Source organism: Haemaphysalis longicornis, unplaced genomic scaffold (assembly GCF_048455015.1).
Source record: "Haemaphysalis longicornis isolate Haplotype H1 unplaced genomic scaffold, Haemaphysalis longicornis Haplotype H1 scaffold_2, whole genome shotgun sequence".
Taxonomy (NCBI): Eukaryota; Metazoa; Arthropoda; class Arachnida; order Ixodida; family Ixodidae; genus Haemaphysalis; species Haemaphysalis longicornis.
Window position 1 is genome coordinate 85,517,643 of NW_027526295.1, and position 12,598 is coordinate 85,530,240.

The window sequence follows — 12,598 nt, forward strand, 5'->3', positions numbered from 1 at the left end:
TCGTATCTTTGGACATTAAGAACGCATTCAACTCTATTAACCCAGTTATAGTAACAAAAAAACTAGAAGAATACAAATGTTACAGTAACTTAATTAAACTTACCCATAGTCTACTCACAAGGAGAAAGATTGTCTACGAATCTGACAATATTAAGGTTATTAAGCCATTAGACGTGGGCTCGCCACAAGGCTCACCACTTAGCCCACTTTACTGGAACATCACCATAGCTGACTTACTAGGTAAAGAACTCCCATATGAAACCCACATCCAAGCTTTTGCAGATAATATAGTAATCATCGTTCAGTTTAAGTCAAGAAAAGATGTAGAAGAAAAAACAGAGTATTAAATATAACTAATGACTGGGCTGTAAGCAAAGGAATAACAATAAATAATGACAAATCACAAGCAATGATAATAGGAAAACAGTATGGAACGCATCCACCTATGCTCCAAATAGGTTCAAGCAGAATAAGAACAGTCAGCGAAATGAATTTACTCGGTGTAATATTAGATAATAGGTTAACATTTTTACCTCATCTAAAATATTTAAAAGAAAAATAGCTAAGATAACATACAATCTGAACAGGACGCTAAACGACGACAAGAGTTCAAAAAGAGAATTAGTGCGAGTTATGTATAAGAGAGGCATTGAAAGAATCCTTACCTACGCAGCACCCGTGTGGTACACTCGGAAGGTAACTATTTTAAGGAAACTACAGGCGATCCAAAGGTTACCATTACTAATGATAACGAAAGCTTTTAAAACAACATCAAACCTGTCCTTAAACATTATGGCAAAAATCCCGCCAGTGTATCTAACAATTGAAAAAGAAATGGAACAATATGGAGCCCCAAAAGATGTTTTTAAAAGAAAAAAAGCAAGAAGTATTTAAAAACTCTCAAATTTTGCGCCTCAGTGACGTGTTATGAGCAAAAATGACGTCATATGGGCCAACAATAAAACACAATTTTCAGTGCGTTAACTGCACGTTAGCATTCAAGTGATGCGGTCCAATGGAACTAGAGGCCCCATTACAGAAGTCCAGTCATGTGTCGTAGCGACAGGTCAGTTACGCGGCCGCCAATCGCACAAACAAGGTTCCGTGACGTCAGAGAAAAGTTGCGGGAAATTGGCTAGGGGGCCGAGACTGCTTCACCCGTTTTTTTTAATATCTCCGTTATTTGTTCTAAGATAGAGAAGATATTGGTAGCATTGTTATCGGGACTAAGCAGTCTTTCTAATAAACCTAACTTGTGTTTTGTCTTCATGGCTCCTTTAAGTTTTCCGAGGTAACTTTGATCTATGCAGCTGGGGGTTTCGCAGGCGTTGTGTCCAAAGAGCCAAAGAAAACCCTTGTTTGGCACTAAACTAAACCGGGTTCAGTGACGAGTTTCTCCCGTGATTTTGCTGGCGGCGCTTAGAACTGATACATGAAAATTGCACCAGAAATAGGTGAAATTTCCGAGAGTCTCGTGGAGTTGTTGTAGCGAGCCGGCAGTACGAACTTTTACCTCGAATGATAACGTCGTAGGTAACTTGAAAGAAAATGTCAATCTTCTCCAATTTGCCGTCAAGCTGGCTGCGCATATAGTTCCGTCCCAAAACCTGTCTTTTTTCTTTGGCATGTTCCAAATATCTATTTACTTGTTAATTGATTTTCTAGGTATTCTCAGGACATACTGCATTAGGTTGGAGTAGGTTTGCAGTATTTACAAACACCAGAACAGTGTGAAAAATAAAACTCAATTTAACAAAAGTAGTATCAGTGCGTGGCTGTGCAATGTTACCAAGTGTGCTTTTTTGTTTTTATTTTTATATATTTTCTTGAATTTATTGTTTGATGCCATTTATTTTGTTTTCACTTTTGATGTTATGTTGCATACAGTTTCATTTTTATAAGGGCTCTTACTTATTATTTAAGCGCTTCGCTTTGAACTTGCGCCGATGTTTTCATAACCCCATACCTTTATGCTCTATAAAAGGGTGTCCAGAGTATTTGTCAAGAAAGAAATAATTTTAAATTAGAATAAAGGTACGAGTCTGACCTGTGTATCAATCGGCTGCCCAAGGCGCGTTAGTCGTTTAGTGTTGCATTGGTGTTCTTTATGGCATCAGCTTATCTTGTCAGTGCTAGTGAGGAAACGCGTGTACACTGCCTAATACCCAATGTCCTGATTCGGGACCGCGATGCGACTTTAGCGAGTCTGGCCGAGGTAGCAAGATAGTTTCTTCAGAGCGGCCGTCTCGTTCCTCGGGACATTTAATGTGAGACCCCTCTTTTTCTAGAGAAATATACGGTAGAGTGTTTTGGTTCGTCCTACGGATAGATTTACATTGAACGTACGGGACGACTATATCCATTGTTGAAGCCATTTTGAGCAGGACCCTCTAAGCTTTATATCGTTGCTATAGACCGTTGACAGAGACATTTAACTACATTCCCGACAAAAGGCCCTGACCGAAATAGCAATTTACTGCGTGATTGTTACTGATGGGAAAGCGAAGTGCGGGCATTTTAATGCGTATTTTCAGAGCGTGTTTTCTGGTTGTAGTGCACATGTAGCAAACGTTAAATTGTTCGACCCATTTGAAGCATGTTTTGTGTCTTACTATGGTGTATTATCCATTCTTTTGAAAGTGATTAATTCCAAAACATCGTGTGGACGTGATAATCTGCCAAATATGTTCCTAAAAAGGTGTGCTGAACATGTGTAAAATTTCTAAGCGAAATGTTTTGTTTTATTGTTGCGGTCAAAGCAACCAGGTGACTGGAAGGCCGCTCGCATTAGTTCTATATTCAAAAAAGGCGACCGTCTGTCTCCTCAACATTAACGCCCTTTATCTTTAACTTCGTGCGGCTGTAAGCTAATTGAACCAAGGTTGTAACCAACTAATTGCCACCAAAATGTCATATTTTTTGATCAAAATTCTATTTTGACACACTTTAGGCCTGGGTGTATAAAGGGGTATTCAACAATGCGCAATTGGCTACAGTAATTCACTCATTTGTACTAAAGTGTCGCAACAACAAGCGAACTGACAGTTATTTTAGATTTCAGTAAAGCGGTCGACGGAGTACCCCACGACCAATCGATCTTATATCTTAAGCGGATTGATCTTTGACACATCCTGGTAAACTGGATTACAGAATACCTTAGCAACCGTGTGCAGGTTCTTGCAATTAACGCCGTTCGCAGTCTCCTCACGTCGCATTAGGTGTACCCCAAGGAAGCGTACTGGAACCATTGGTTTTTCTCTTTTCCATCAATGATATTGCCAACGTTTTGACACCTCCTGTACAGAGTAGACTGTTAGAAGGGGATCGTGTTTTGTTTATTATTATCGGCTTTGTCCATATCAAAGCGAGCTTAGCACAAATGTTTTCATAATAGCTGAGTGGTGTAATGAGTAGGGAATAACCCTCAGCGTAGAAAAAAAGTGTCAGCATGCGGTTGACACGCAATAAAATGCGCTAGGTTATGTGTACCAGTGTCTGATTGGAACACAATACGTGATCCCCATCGATTGCAAATTACGTAGAGCGAAGTGTATTACGTAGGTGCACTTTAGTCCTGTTTCTTTTGATGTGATGTGCATTTCCTGCGTGGACTACGTATGGTCCGCAGTATGTACTAAATAAAATATAGTCTTCTTAGAGCAGTGGGAGCGCGAGCTGGCCAGCTCACGGTGCGAGGACCAAGAACGCCTCATCACTCGCGCCCAAGCAGCTGCGCTAGCTCGCGACTATCTGGACTGAGAAAGCCACCCACTTTTATGCTCATTAAATGTTTTCCAATCCAATCCAATCTTAGAGATTATGCGTGTGGCATAGAACGATGACATAGAACGGGGGTATTAGCCAACGATCCCAATTATCAGTACTCCGAGCGATATTGTTCATCTAATAGTGTTTTTCAGACGAAGCCTTTCTGCCTCGCAGATATTCGACCCCTTTCAAAAGGCCGAGTGGACGCGCGGGTGGTCGGAGGAAGCCAAGCGCCACTATGACAAGGCTTACGACTGCTTCCGCAAGGCGTACGGAAAAAGTTGGCAACCGCGCAGCTACCGTCGGTTGTTCGGCGATTTGGCGCCCATTGGCTCCATCTACAGCGCTTTCCGTCCCAGTCCTACCAAGGATCGACAACTGGCCGACTTGCGTGAGTTCAATCCGCAGGAGACCTTCTTCATCGCCTTCTGCCACGTGCAATGCGTGAAGAACCCGTTGGATGAGGTAAGGAGCAGCGTTCGGGCTCGCTTGCGTTTTAAAGTGAAGCTGTATATGGCTAGGGTACCGAAGAAATTTGATGTCCGTGGGCAAGAACTCCCACCACCCTAGTCGTAAAAGTGGGCCATTGTTTTTGGTTACGCATCATTCATCACCAGGTAATGACATATAATAGCGTTCGGCGTAGCTGGATGATTGATCGGTGTCATGTTGTTGATCTGACGCGCGGTGCAGCCCTGAGAGACATAGCCCTGTTCTATCTCCCACAAACGTGAACAGAGGCACGGTTTTATTTTGATGGTAGACTGAGATCGTGTGTTGCAAGCGCGCGTATGCGCGAGTGGGTGGTGTCGCGTATAAGGACAGAATGTGTGCGTGTCCGCCTGGCCCGGACTTGCAAGAGGGCGGGATACTTTGACTGCAGTGATTTCTGTACCTCGAAAACCAATGATGGCATTCTAATATCCGCGAAACGGATTTGCTGGTTGATCCCATTCGCAGGGCGGAATGGCTTTGAATTTTCTATCCCTTCGAGGGGCCATGCAGACAATACACAACTTTGGTTCGTTCGACACATTGCTTCGTTAGAATCATACTAATACACTTTTGACGTAAAATTACCTCAAATGGGCTATATAATTAGGAAAAAAGGGAATAGCCAAGCGACCTACTAGCTCACTTCCCGCAGCAACATCTATGGTGTCACATGCCCAGCTGTGCATACGACATCATATGGCTGAGGCCGACAAAAGCGAACGCAAATAAGACAGGGCTTACAAGCTTGCCGAACGGGCTGTTTGCGCTTGAATGTAGCCCACATTCTTTTTATAGCAGTAAGAATTTTCGAATGAACAATTAAAGTTACAAACACGCAAACGCCGGAGCCGCTAGTGTAGCACTTCGCCGGTTGACACTGCCTAACGCCGCCTTCGGACGCTTTGGACTTATCTGACACAACAATGACGAACTGATATAACGGGCATGGTCACTTACATGCCCATGTTTGTCGAGTCATAGCTTAAGTTTTAGGAAAGGATTAGTATGAACCCTATTTCATTACAACAGGTACAGAAGTCCGTCCTGAAGCAAAGTGCGAACGCTAGCACTTCAGCGGCATTGTAGCGCCATCTACGAAAGTGGGCGATAAGCAAGATAGCCAAACGGCTGTCTGGGAGATGGTAGCAGCTCTGGTAAGCAGGCTATATTTACTTTTAAGGCCCTGCTCTGGACACGTCATTGTCGACGTCACAAAAACACACAATTTTCGGGAGAATTGAAATTTTAGCTTAAACGTTTTATTTTTTCGGTGAATAAAGCAGTGTTTGCTGCTCGACAAGCGCTTAGGGCAGTATAAAACACTAAATATTTGGAATAAGACACACTTGTATTTGCTCTGCATGGATACTTTCAAGTAAAACTACTTTCCTTGGTTACAGCTATTGATGGCCGAAAATAAACTTATGTGCCACTTTGTGAGAAGGGGGCAAAAAACAAGTATCCAAAGTCTGACATAACCAAAAAGCCTCAAGCCCAGCGGCGAGAGTGCTATTTAGTGTTGGTGCCGTTTGAGATTTGCTTTAAAATATTGGTTTCCAGCGCAGGCTACATTACACGAAATAATTTCATCAATTCTTAGAGGCCAGAATCTTTCAGAAATGATATTTTGCCGCACACGTAGCGGTGAGATAGCGCGTTCTGAATTTGCTTAGTCCAGCTCTATCCCTTGTCAATTAGAGCCGATTAGAGCACATTGATCTGGAGAGTTGACGCCACTGGTCGCTGCTTGATATCGGCATGGCGTGCTCAGCAACAACACACTGAGCTTTTCTTGCGGCGCGCACGTGGAGGATGACCATACTTGTGATGATTATTTTTAGCCAAGGATATTCGCCGCATTGTGCCAATATTCCACACTGATGTTGTAAAGTACGATATTTGCGTTTAACGTATGAAGTCACCATTCAAGTAGATGTGAATTCACGATTAGTTTCCGAATCAGAGGACTCCGAAATAATTTTGGCCACATGGAGTTTATTATCATTTGTCGATGTGTTGCGCGCATTGGTATTATTTGTTCTTTTTCTGAATGAGGAATGCCGAATTTCGTCGAACGTTTTTCCGCTACGTGCCTGTCAATGGGAAAAAGAATTTTACACCGAGGATAAATTTTTTTACCTTGGATCGTTGAGATGGTGTATTTTATGAACTACGGCCTTTCGGGTAAAAATATTTGTAATTAAAATCCCGTGTTAAGCGATGGTCACAGTCCAAGACAACCTCTATATGGACTAAACCCCCTTTCTTTTTTTTCCCGCTAGCCACAGGCCTACCTTTTCGTAAAGCTCGCCACATAAGTCAAAAGAGAAACCACTAGTTGAATGACTGCTGGTTCGAAGTGCGCGAAAGAGGGGTGCAGATGTACGTTAGCTCATTTATATGAAAACGGATGCCATTTTTTGTGATTGCTTTACAACAATAACAAATCAAATTGAAAAGCGACATCCTTCTACGAAAGCTTTTCTTTTCATCTTTGCATCTGGCGTCATCGAAATCATACTCGTTATATCACTGTAATGTAATAATCGACTACTCTGATTATCTGCAAACGTTGTATTCTAACCCATAGCCATGACAAATTGTTCTGTGCAAAAAGAAAAGCTCCCACCTCCCCTCGCGGGAACCCCTGTGTAGATGCGACGCATAGGCGGAGCGGCGAAGGGACCGCGTTTTATAGCGCGCATAACGTTGAGGGGACTGCGTAAGCCGGTCCTAGTCGATGACGACGTTGGCGTACTTGAAAGCGGCGTGGACTCTAGGTGTTTGAGCCAAGCGTGGATGTTGCTTCGCCGGAGAACGGCACACCGGTTGTATGCGCAGCGCACCCGAAGGAGAGGAAACCGCGGAAGAGAGTACTGCACATGCGCCGGCCCCAGCGCGTCTGCCGCGGCTATGACGCAACGTGCCGCGGCTATGACGCAACACAATCCAACACAATCCACTTTAATCCAATCCAATCCAAATCCAATCCAATCCAAGCCAAGCCAATCCAATCCAATCCAATCCAATCGAATCCAATCCAATGCCCCTCGCGAGAGAGTGTTCGCTATCGAAGAGGAGAGGGGGTGAGCGGCGGAGAACGCAGCTGGCGCGGCGAGAAAGGGGGAGGGGTGGACAACGCCGCCGCCGACGACGATGACGACAACGACGACGACGCCGGAGGGACAAGGCGAGTGAATCAGATGCTCTGCATCTAATAATTTGCACAAGAAGGGTAAACGTTTTATTAAAACAGGCAAATTTGGTGCTCGATGGCAGGGGAAGCAGGCCAGTGGGGTGCAGGCGTTGTCAGTCCAGAATATCCTGCTCCTGGCTGCCTGTCCAGGCTCTAGCCAGGACGTCGTGTTGCGCTGCTGGGTCCGAGCTTTTTGGCTGGTCAGACAGACAGACAGACAGACAGAGACAGACAGACAGACAGACAGAGACAGACAGACAGACAGACGGATGGATGGACGGACGGATGGACAAATATGTCTTGAAGGGATGGCTCGAGGCTTGCAGGGTTTGCTGCTCCAACCACTGCTCGTAAGTAGTGTTGGGGATGAGTGATATAGACGGAGGTTTTTGGCATTCTCATACCACATGGTACGGGGTGCCAGGGGGAGGGCAGTAGGCACAGTTCATGTGGTATATGGTGAAACGTCCGTTTGTCACGGAGAAAAATTGGCCGCGTATCTGCTCCTTTCGTTGCAAATGTCGACGCAAGATGATAGTCAACTGACGCCCCTGGCAAGAAAATACATCTCTTCTCTCTTCCGCTCACCTTTCATGCTGTTCCTCTCACGTCTCGTTCCTTCTAAGATAACAGGTTAGAGGTTTGCTCGAGTCAATTGAAATTTTCGGCGTTCCACTGGTCCAACTCGGTTGGCCTCGATGCCAGAGCGGGTGCACGGCGGAGACGCGTGGGAATCAAGGCGCCCAACTACAACGTTTGTAGAACCACGTTGCCCTACTCCTCGAGCGTTCCAAGCGGAACGCGGAACGTCAAGTGGAACCTTTCGTTGCTGTTGCCGTTTAATTTTTTAGATGCAAAGGCATCTCATTCACCCGCCTTGTCCCTGCATCCGGCGTCGGCGTCGTCGGCGTTGGCGTCCGCCCCTCCCCCATTCTCCTCGCCGCGCGAGCTGCGCTCTCCGCCGCTCACCCCCTCTCCTCTCCGATAGCGAACACTCTCTCGCGAGGGACATTGGATTGGATTGGCTTGGCTTGGCTTGGATTTGGATTGGATTGGATTGGATTAAAGTGGATTGTGTTGGATTGTGTTGCGTCATAGCCGCGGCAGGCGCACTGGCGCCTGCGCGTCCCCTCACCGTTATGCGCGCTATAAAACGCGGTGCCTGTGCCGCTCCGCTCCATCGTTACAGCGCCGTTCCTCCGCTGTCCAACGCTGCAACGTGAACCCCCTATGCGTCGCATCTACACAGGGGTTCCCGCGAGGGGAGGTGGGAGTTTTTCGAATTCCGGCAGGAAGCGCGGCAACAGCAGGCGACGGTTTTCTGCAGTTGATTTAGTATTTTATTTGCTATCGCGAAAAGCAAGAACCCGTATTTTTTTAATAAGGGAAGATTGAAAATATTATTTATGCATTAATTTTCTGCCTTATATTTTCATAATGTCTTTTTCTTGTCGATGAACATTAAAGCTGGACTTAGACGTTCAGGTTTGGTTGTGAGTATTAAAGACTATTGCGGAGCATGTGTTCAGTTTGGCCGGCTGCCTGCATCGATCGACAGACAGACAGACATAGAGACAGACAGACTAAAAATTTTCCGTTCAAGTAGCCCAAGAAAGACTATCGTAATAATATGGTCGAGATATGAGTTTGTTGTCATCGGAGGGTGGCGGCTTCATGCCCATTTAGGCGAGTGTGAAGGAGATATTTGCTTCTGCCTCAGGCGCCGCAGTAGGGGTGGAGATCAGAGGGGATAAATGGCTATGTGGACGATGACACTGCTCAGCGGAGACGACCTGGCGTGTGGACTCGCAGGCAGCGGCGTGGACCGCATCGTTTCCGGGGAGGGCGGCGTGACCGGGTGGACAGATGAGGTGGATGATGGGAAGGAAACGGAGAGCTCGAGGGGGGGGGGTGATTCTGCAAATATATTCGATTCAGGATTCTAGTGAGGCCATAAGTACGATGAGGCATTTTTGTGTGACAGTGTCTGCTGGCGCAATGGCTGCTTCTTCAGCCGCTGGAGCCGTCGTGGGGCAGATAGTCACTGCTGAAGACCTTCAAACGGTTTGGGAGATGAGTTGCTATAGCTCTGGTTGTGTGTCCCGTCCTATTTCCCATGGGCAGAAGCTGTGTTTCCGAAGCTTGTGAAAGGACTGGGTGTGTTTACAAGAATTCAGTGATTGTTAAATAAGTCAATGTAGAACAAATTCCCGCTAGCTGTCCCTACAGACGCCCCCTTATAGCCTACGCGCAGGTCGGTACGGAAGGTTCTTTACTACTGTTTCCTCTACTTTTTCTTTACATCTCATTTCAGGTGGCAAAGGCTCGGTGCAATGTCCCGTTACGGAACCTGCCAGAATTCGCCGCAACATTCAAATGTGCCTCCGGAACGCCCATGAATCCGCCCGAGAAGTGCAGGCTGTGGTGACATATCTCTGGCTGCACGCAGCATGTGGCAGCGGACATTTTATTTGCGTAATACTTACGCTAATAGTTCTTTTTCGTCATGTGATTGCGTATTCTGGGCAGTTTTGCATTTTCTTTACTTCGATAACTTTGCTTTGACAGCTTTGCATGGATAGTTTCACTTGAACTGTTTTGCCTAAACTTCACTGAGTCAACTTTACTTGGACAACTTGAGCAAGCGCGTACTCTGTGCTCGTTGTTGTCGCCTTTACCAGATATTTCATTTTTTTGTACCTAGGTTTCCTGCTGCCTGAAACGAACGAACTCTTTCGCTATTACTTATATTCGGGACTTCTGGATGGAGATTTTAAATGCATTTTTTCACCTTGAGCTTGGACCCTCGGGTTAAACCCGGTTCCAGCCATGCAGTGTTATTCGAACTGAATTTGCGTTAGGCCTATGATATACTAAACAGCGCAAAACACACTTGCATAAATTTTGACTTTTGGTGAGTTGATGGTCACATGTATTTTATTCTTACATACCTTATGTTTTCGTACGCTTGGCATAAAGCAGTCGATTCGCAAAAGGCGGTTGCTGCATGATCGGCATATGTCCTGCATTTGTGAATTTTTACTGCTGCTTTCTGATCGAATGCCTCGATTTTCCAATAAACGAGCATGCGCTAGGAGTTGCTACTACCACTGAAAACACGATACGCTTTGGAGGAAATGCATGGAATAGTTGCTTTATTTTGGTCTTTTTGTGCCTCTTTGTTCTGTGCAAGTATGCTACAAAATGTTTTATTTTATTCGTATCTCACTCGTTACGGAGAATTATGCGCTTAGTTTTTCTATCATAGTATTTCTGGAAGCTGGCACAGGTTGAGTTCGACAGTGACATAGGACATCTGCTGTTATGGTAAGGTGCCTGGCCTTGATGCCAAATAAATTCGGAGCAGGCAAGGCAACTTTAGACTGTGAGGTACGTTAGGCACGCAGAGTACGGCCTCATTAGCTTGTAACATCGAAATCTTTCACAAGGAGCGTTTGAATCGCACCAGTAGTTCTGAGTGTGCCACAGGGGTAATTTTTGTACGTCACAAAACGTTTATTCCTTTTACATCACAGTGTTCAGAACTTGAGAGAGACTTGTAGTACCGTTCCCTACTGGACATCGTGCTAATTTTGTCCGCTTAAGCGGCGGCCTCTTAATTTTGCAGGATAACGTAAAAAGACATAAGAATGCGCAGGATGCGTAGGATATTTAGCAGCAGATGCTGAGAAAAGCGCGCCTTGGAAAACAAAGGATTTCCTATGCACACCGCAACACAGGCGATACGGCAATCGCTTCGTTGTAGCAGCAGCATTAAGTTTTTAGACTGTGGAGGCTAACCATAGCAGTGTTTCAAGCATTTCCACTAGCAGTTGAGAGTGAGGGCACAACGTCCTCGTTTACTAAGGCTGACGTGCTTTCGAAGCTCCATCACCCACTCGTCAAACAATCGCATTGGGTGAATAATCAGAACGTGACGTGAGACAACTTCGACCACAGCTGCCTAGAAGCTGCAAAGTTGTAACCATTGTGTGTATTTACTGCGCGCGATTGTGCAGCCCCCTATCCAACGTAATATGGTGCCGTACTTTAAATCACTGTGTAACAGCACGCGATTTCGGCATGCGTATACATGGTGATCAAAGTTAGGTCGACAGGTTTTTTTTAAACTCAGCGCTTAGATTTACGTGAAGTCCACCGCTACAGTTACGTTATGCGCCCAGGGGCACACAAAATGAGGTGGTAATTATTGATGTCGGCGGCTTAATTAACTAAAATTGAATAATTAACTTTTTAATGGCTGTAGTAGGCAGGCATGTTTGTATTGAAAAGTCAGTCGCAATCATGTTTCCACGCAGTTCCAGTTAGCATAATTCTTCTGGCGCCTCCGTATTCCGAGATATCGAACTTTAATTGCCGTTCGCATGATTAAGCATGCAAGGCAGTGAGGACCGGCGCGAAGCTCCTCCCTTTTGGGACGTGCCGGCTGTGTACGGTGTCTAGTTGGACAACGGGGTGGAGGCATAGGCAAAAGTTATAACCGGTACCCTTTCAGTCGTGGCTGGCGTTATCGCAATCTGCAGTACTCGGAACCGCTATCGAAACATAGAACAAAGGGGAGGAGCTTGGCGCCGGTCTTCGTTGTCTAGCATGCGTAATCATGCGAACGACAATTAAACTTCGCAGTTGTATATCTCGGAGTACAGATGGGCCAGAAGGATTCTGCCAAATGAAACTGCGTGGAAACACGATTGCCTCTAACGTTTCAATACAAATATACCTGCCTACTGCAGCCACTAGAAAGTTAATTATTCAATTTTAGTTAATTAAGCCTCCGACATAAAAAAATATCATACACATTCTGTGTCCCCCCTGGCGCATAACGTCACTGTAGGGGTGGTCTTCACGCAAATCTAAGCGCCTGATTTGAAACAAAACCCAGTCGACTTAATTTTGATCACCCTCTATAATGAGTGTTAATTGGCATATTTGTGGGAGGTATCCCTAGAAAACAGCAAGTGTGGCAGGGCGCACAGAAAGTTAGATGGTCAGACAAGATAAAGAACTTTGCGGGGATATAACGGTCGCAGTTAGTCGACCCGCATAGTTGGAGATCTATGGGAGGGGCATTTGACCTGCAGTGGGCGTAGATAGGTTGATGATGATAACAATAATGAG

At 45.4% G+C, this 12,598-nt stretch overlaps 1 protein-coding gene across 1 annotated transcript; it reads left to right on the plus strand.

The window, feature by feature from the left end:
* The first annotated feature begins 633 nt into the window (after positions 1-633).
* On the plus strand, positions 634-9,887 carry LOC144168146 (membrane metallo-endopeptidase-like 1). Its single transcript, XM_077697194.1, has 3 exons — positions 634-696; positions 3,943-4,233; positions 9,774-9,887. Exons 1-3 carry the CDS (start codon positions 634-636, stop codon positions 9,885-9,887), a joined length of 468 nt encoding a protein of 155 aa, XP_077553320.1.
* Positions 9,888-12,598: the final 2,711 nt, after the last annotated feature.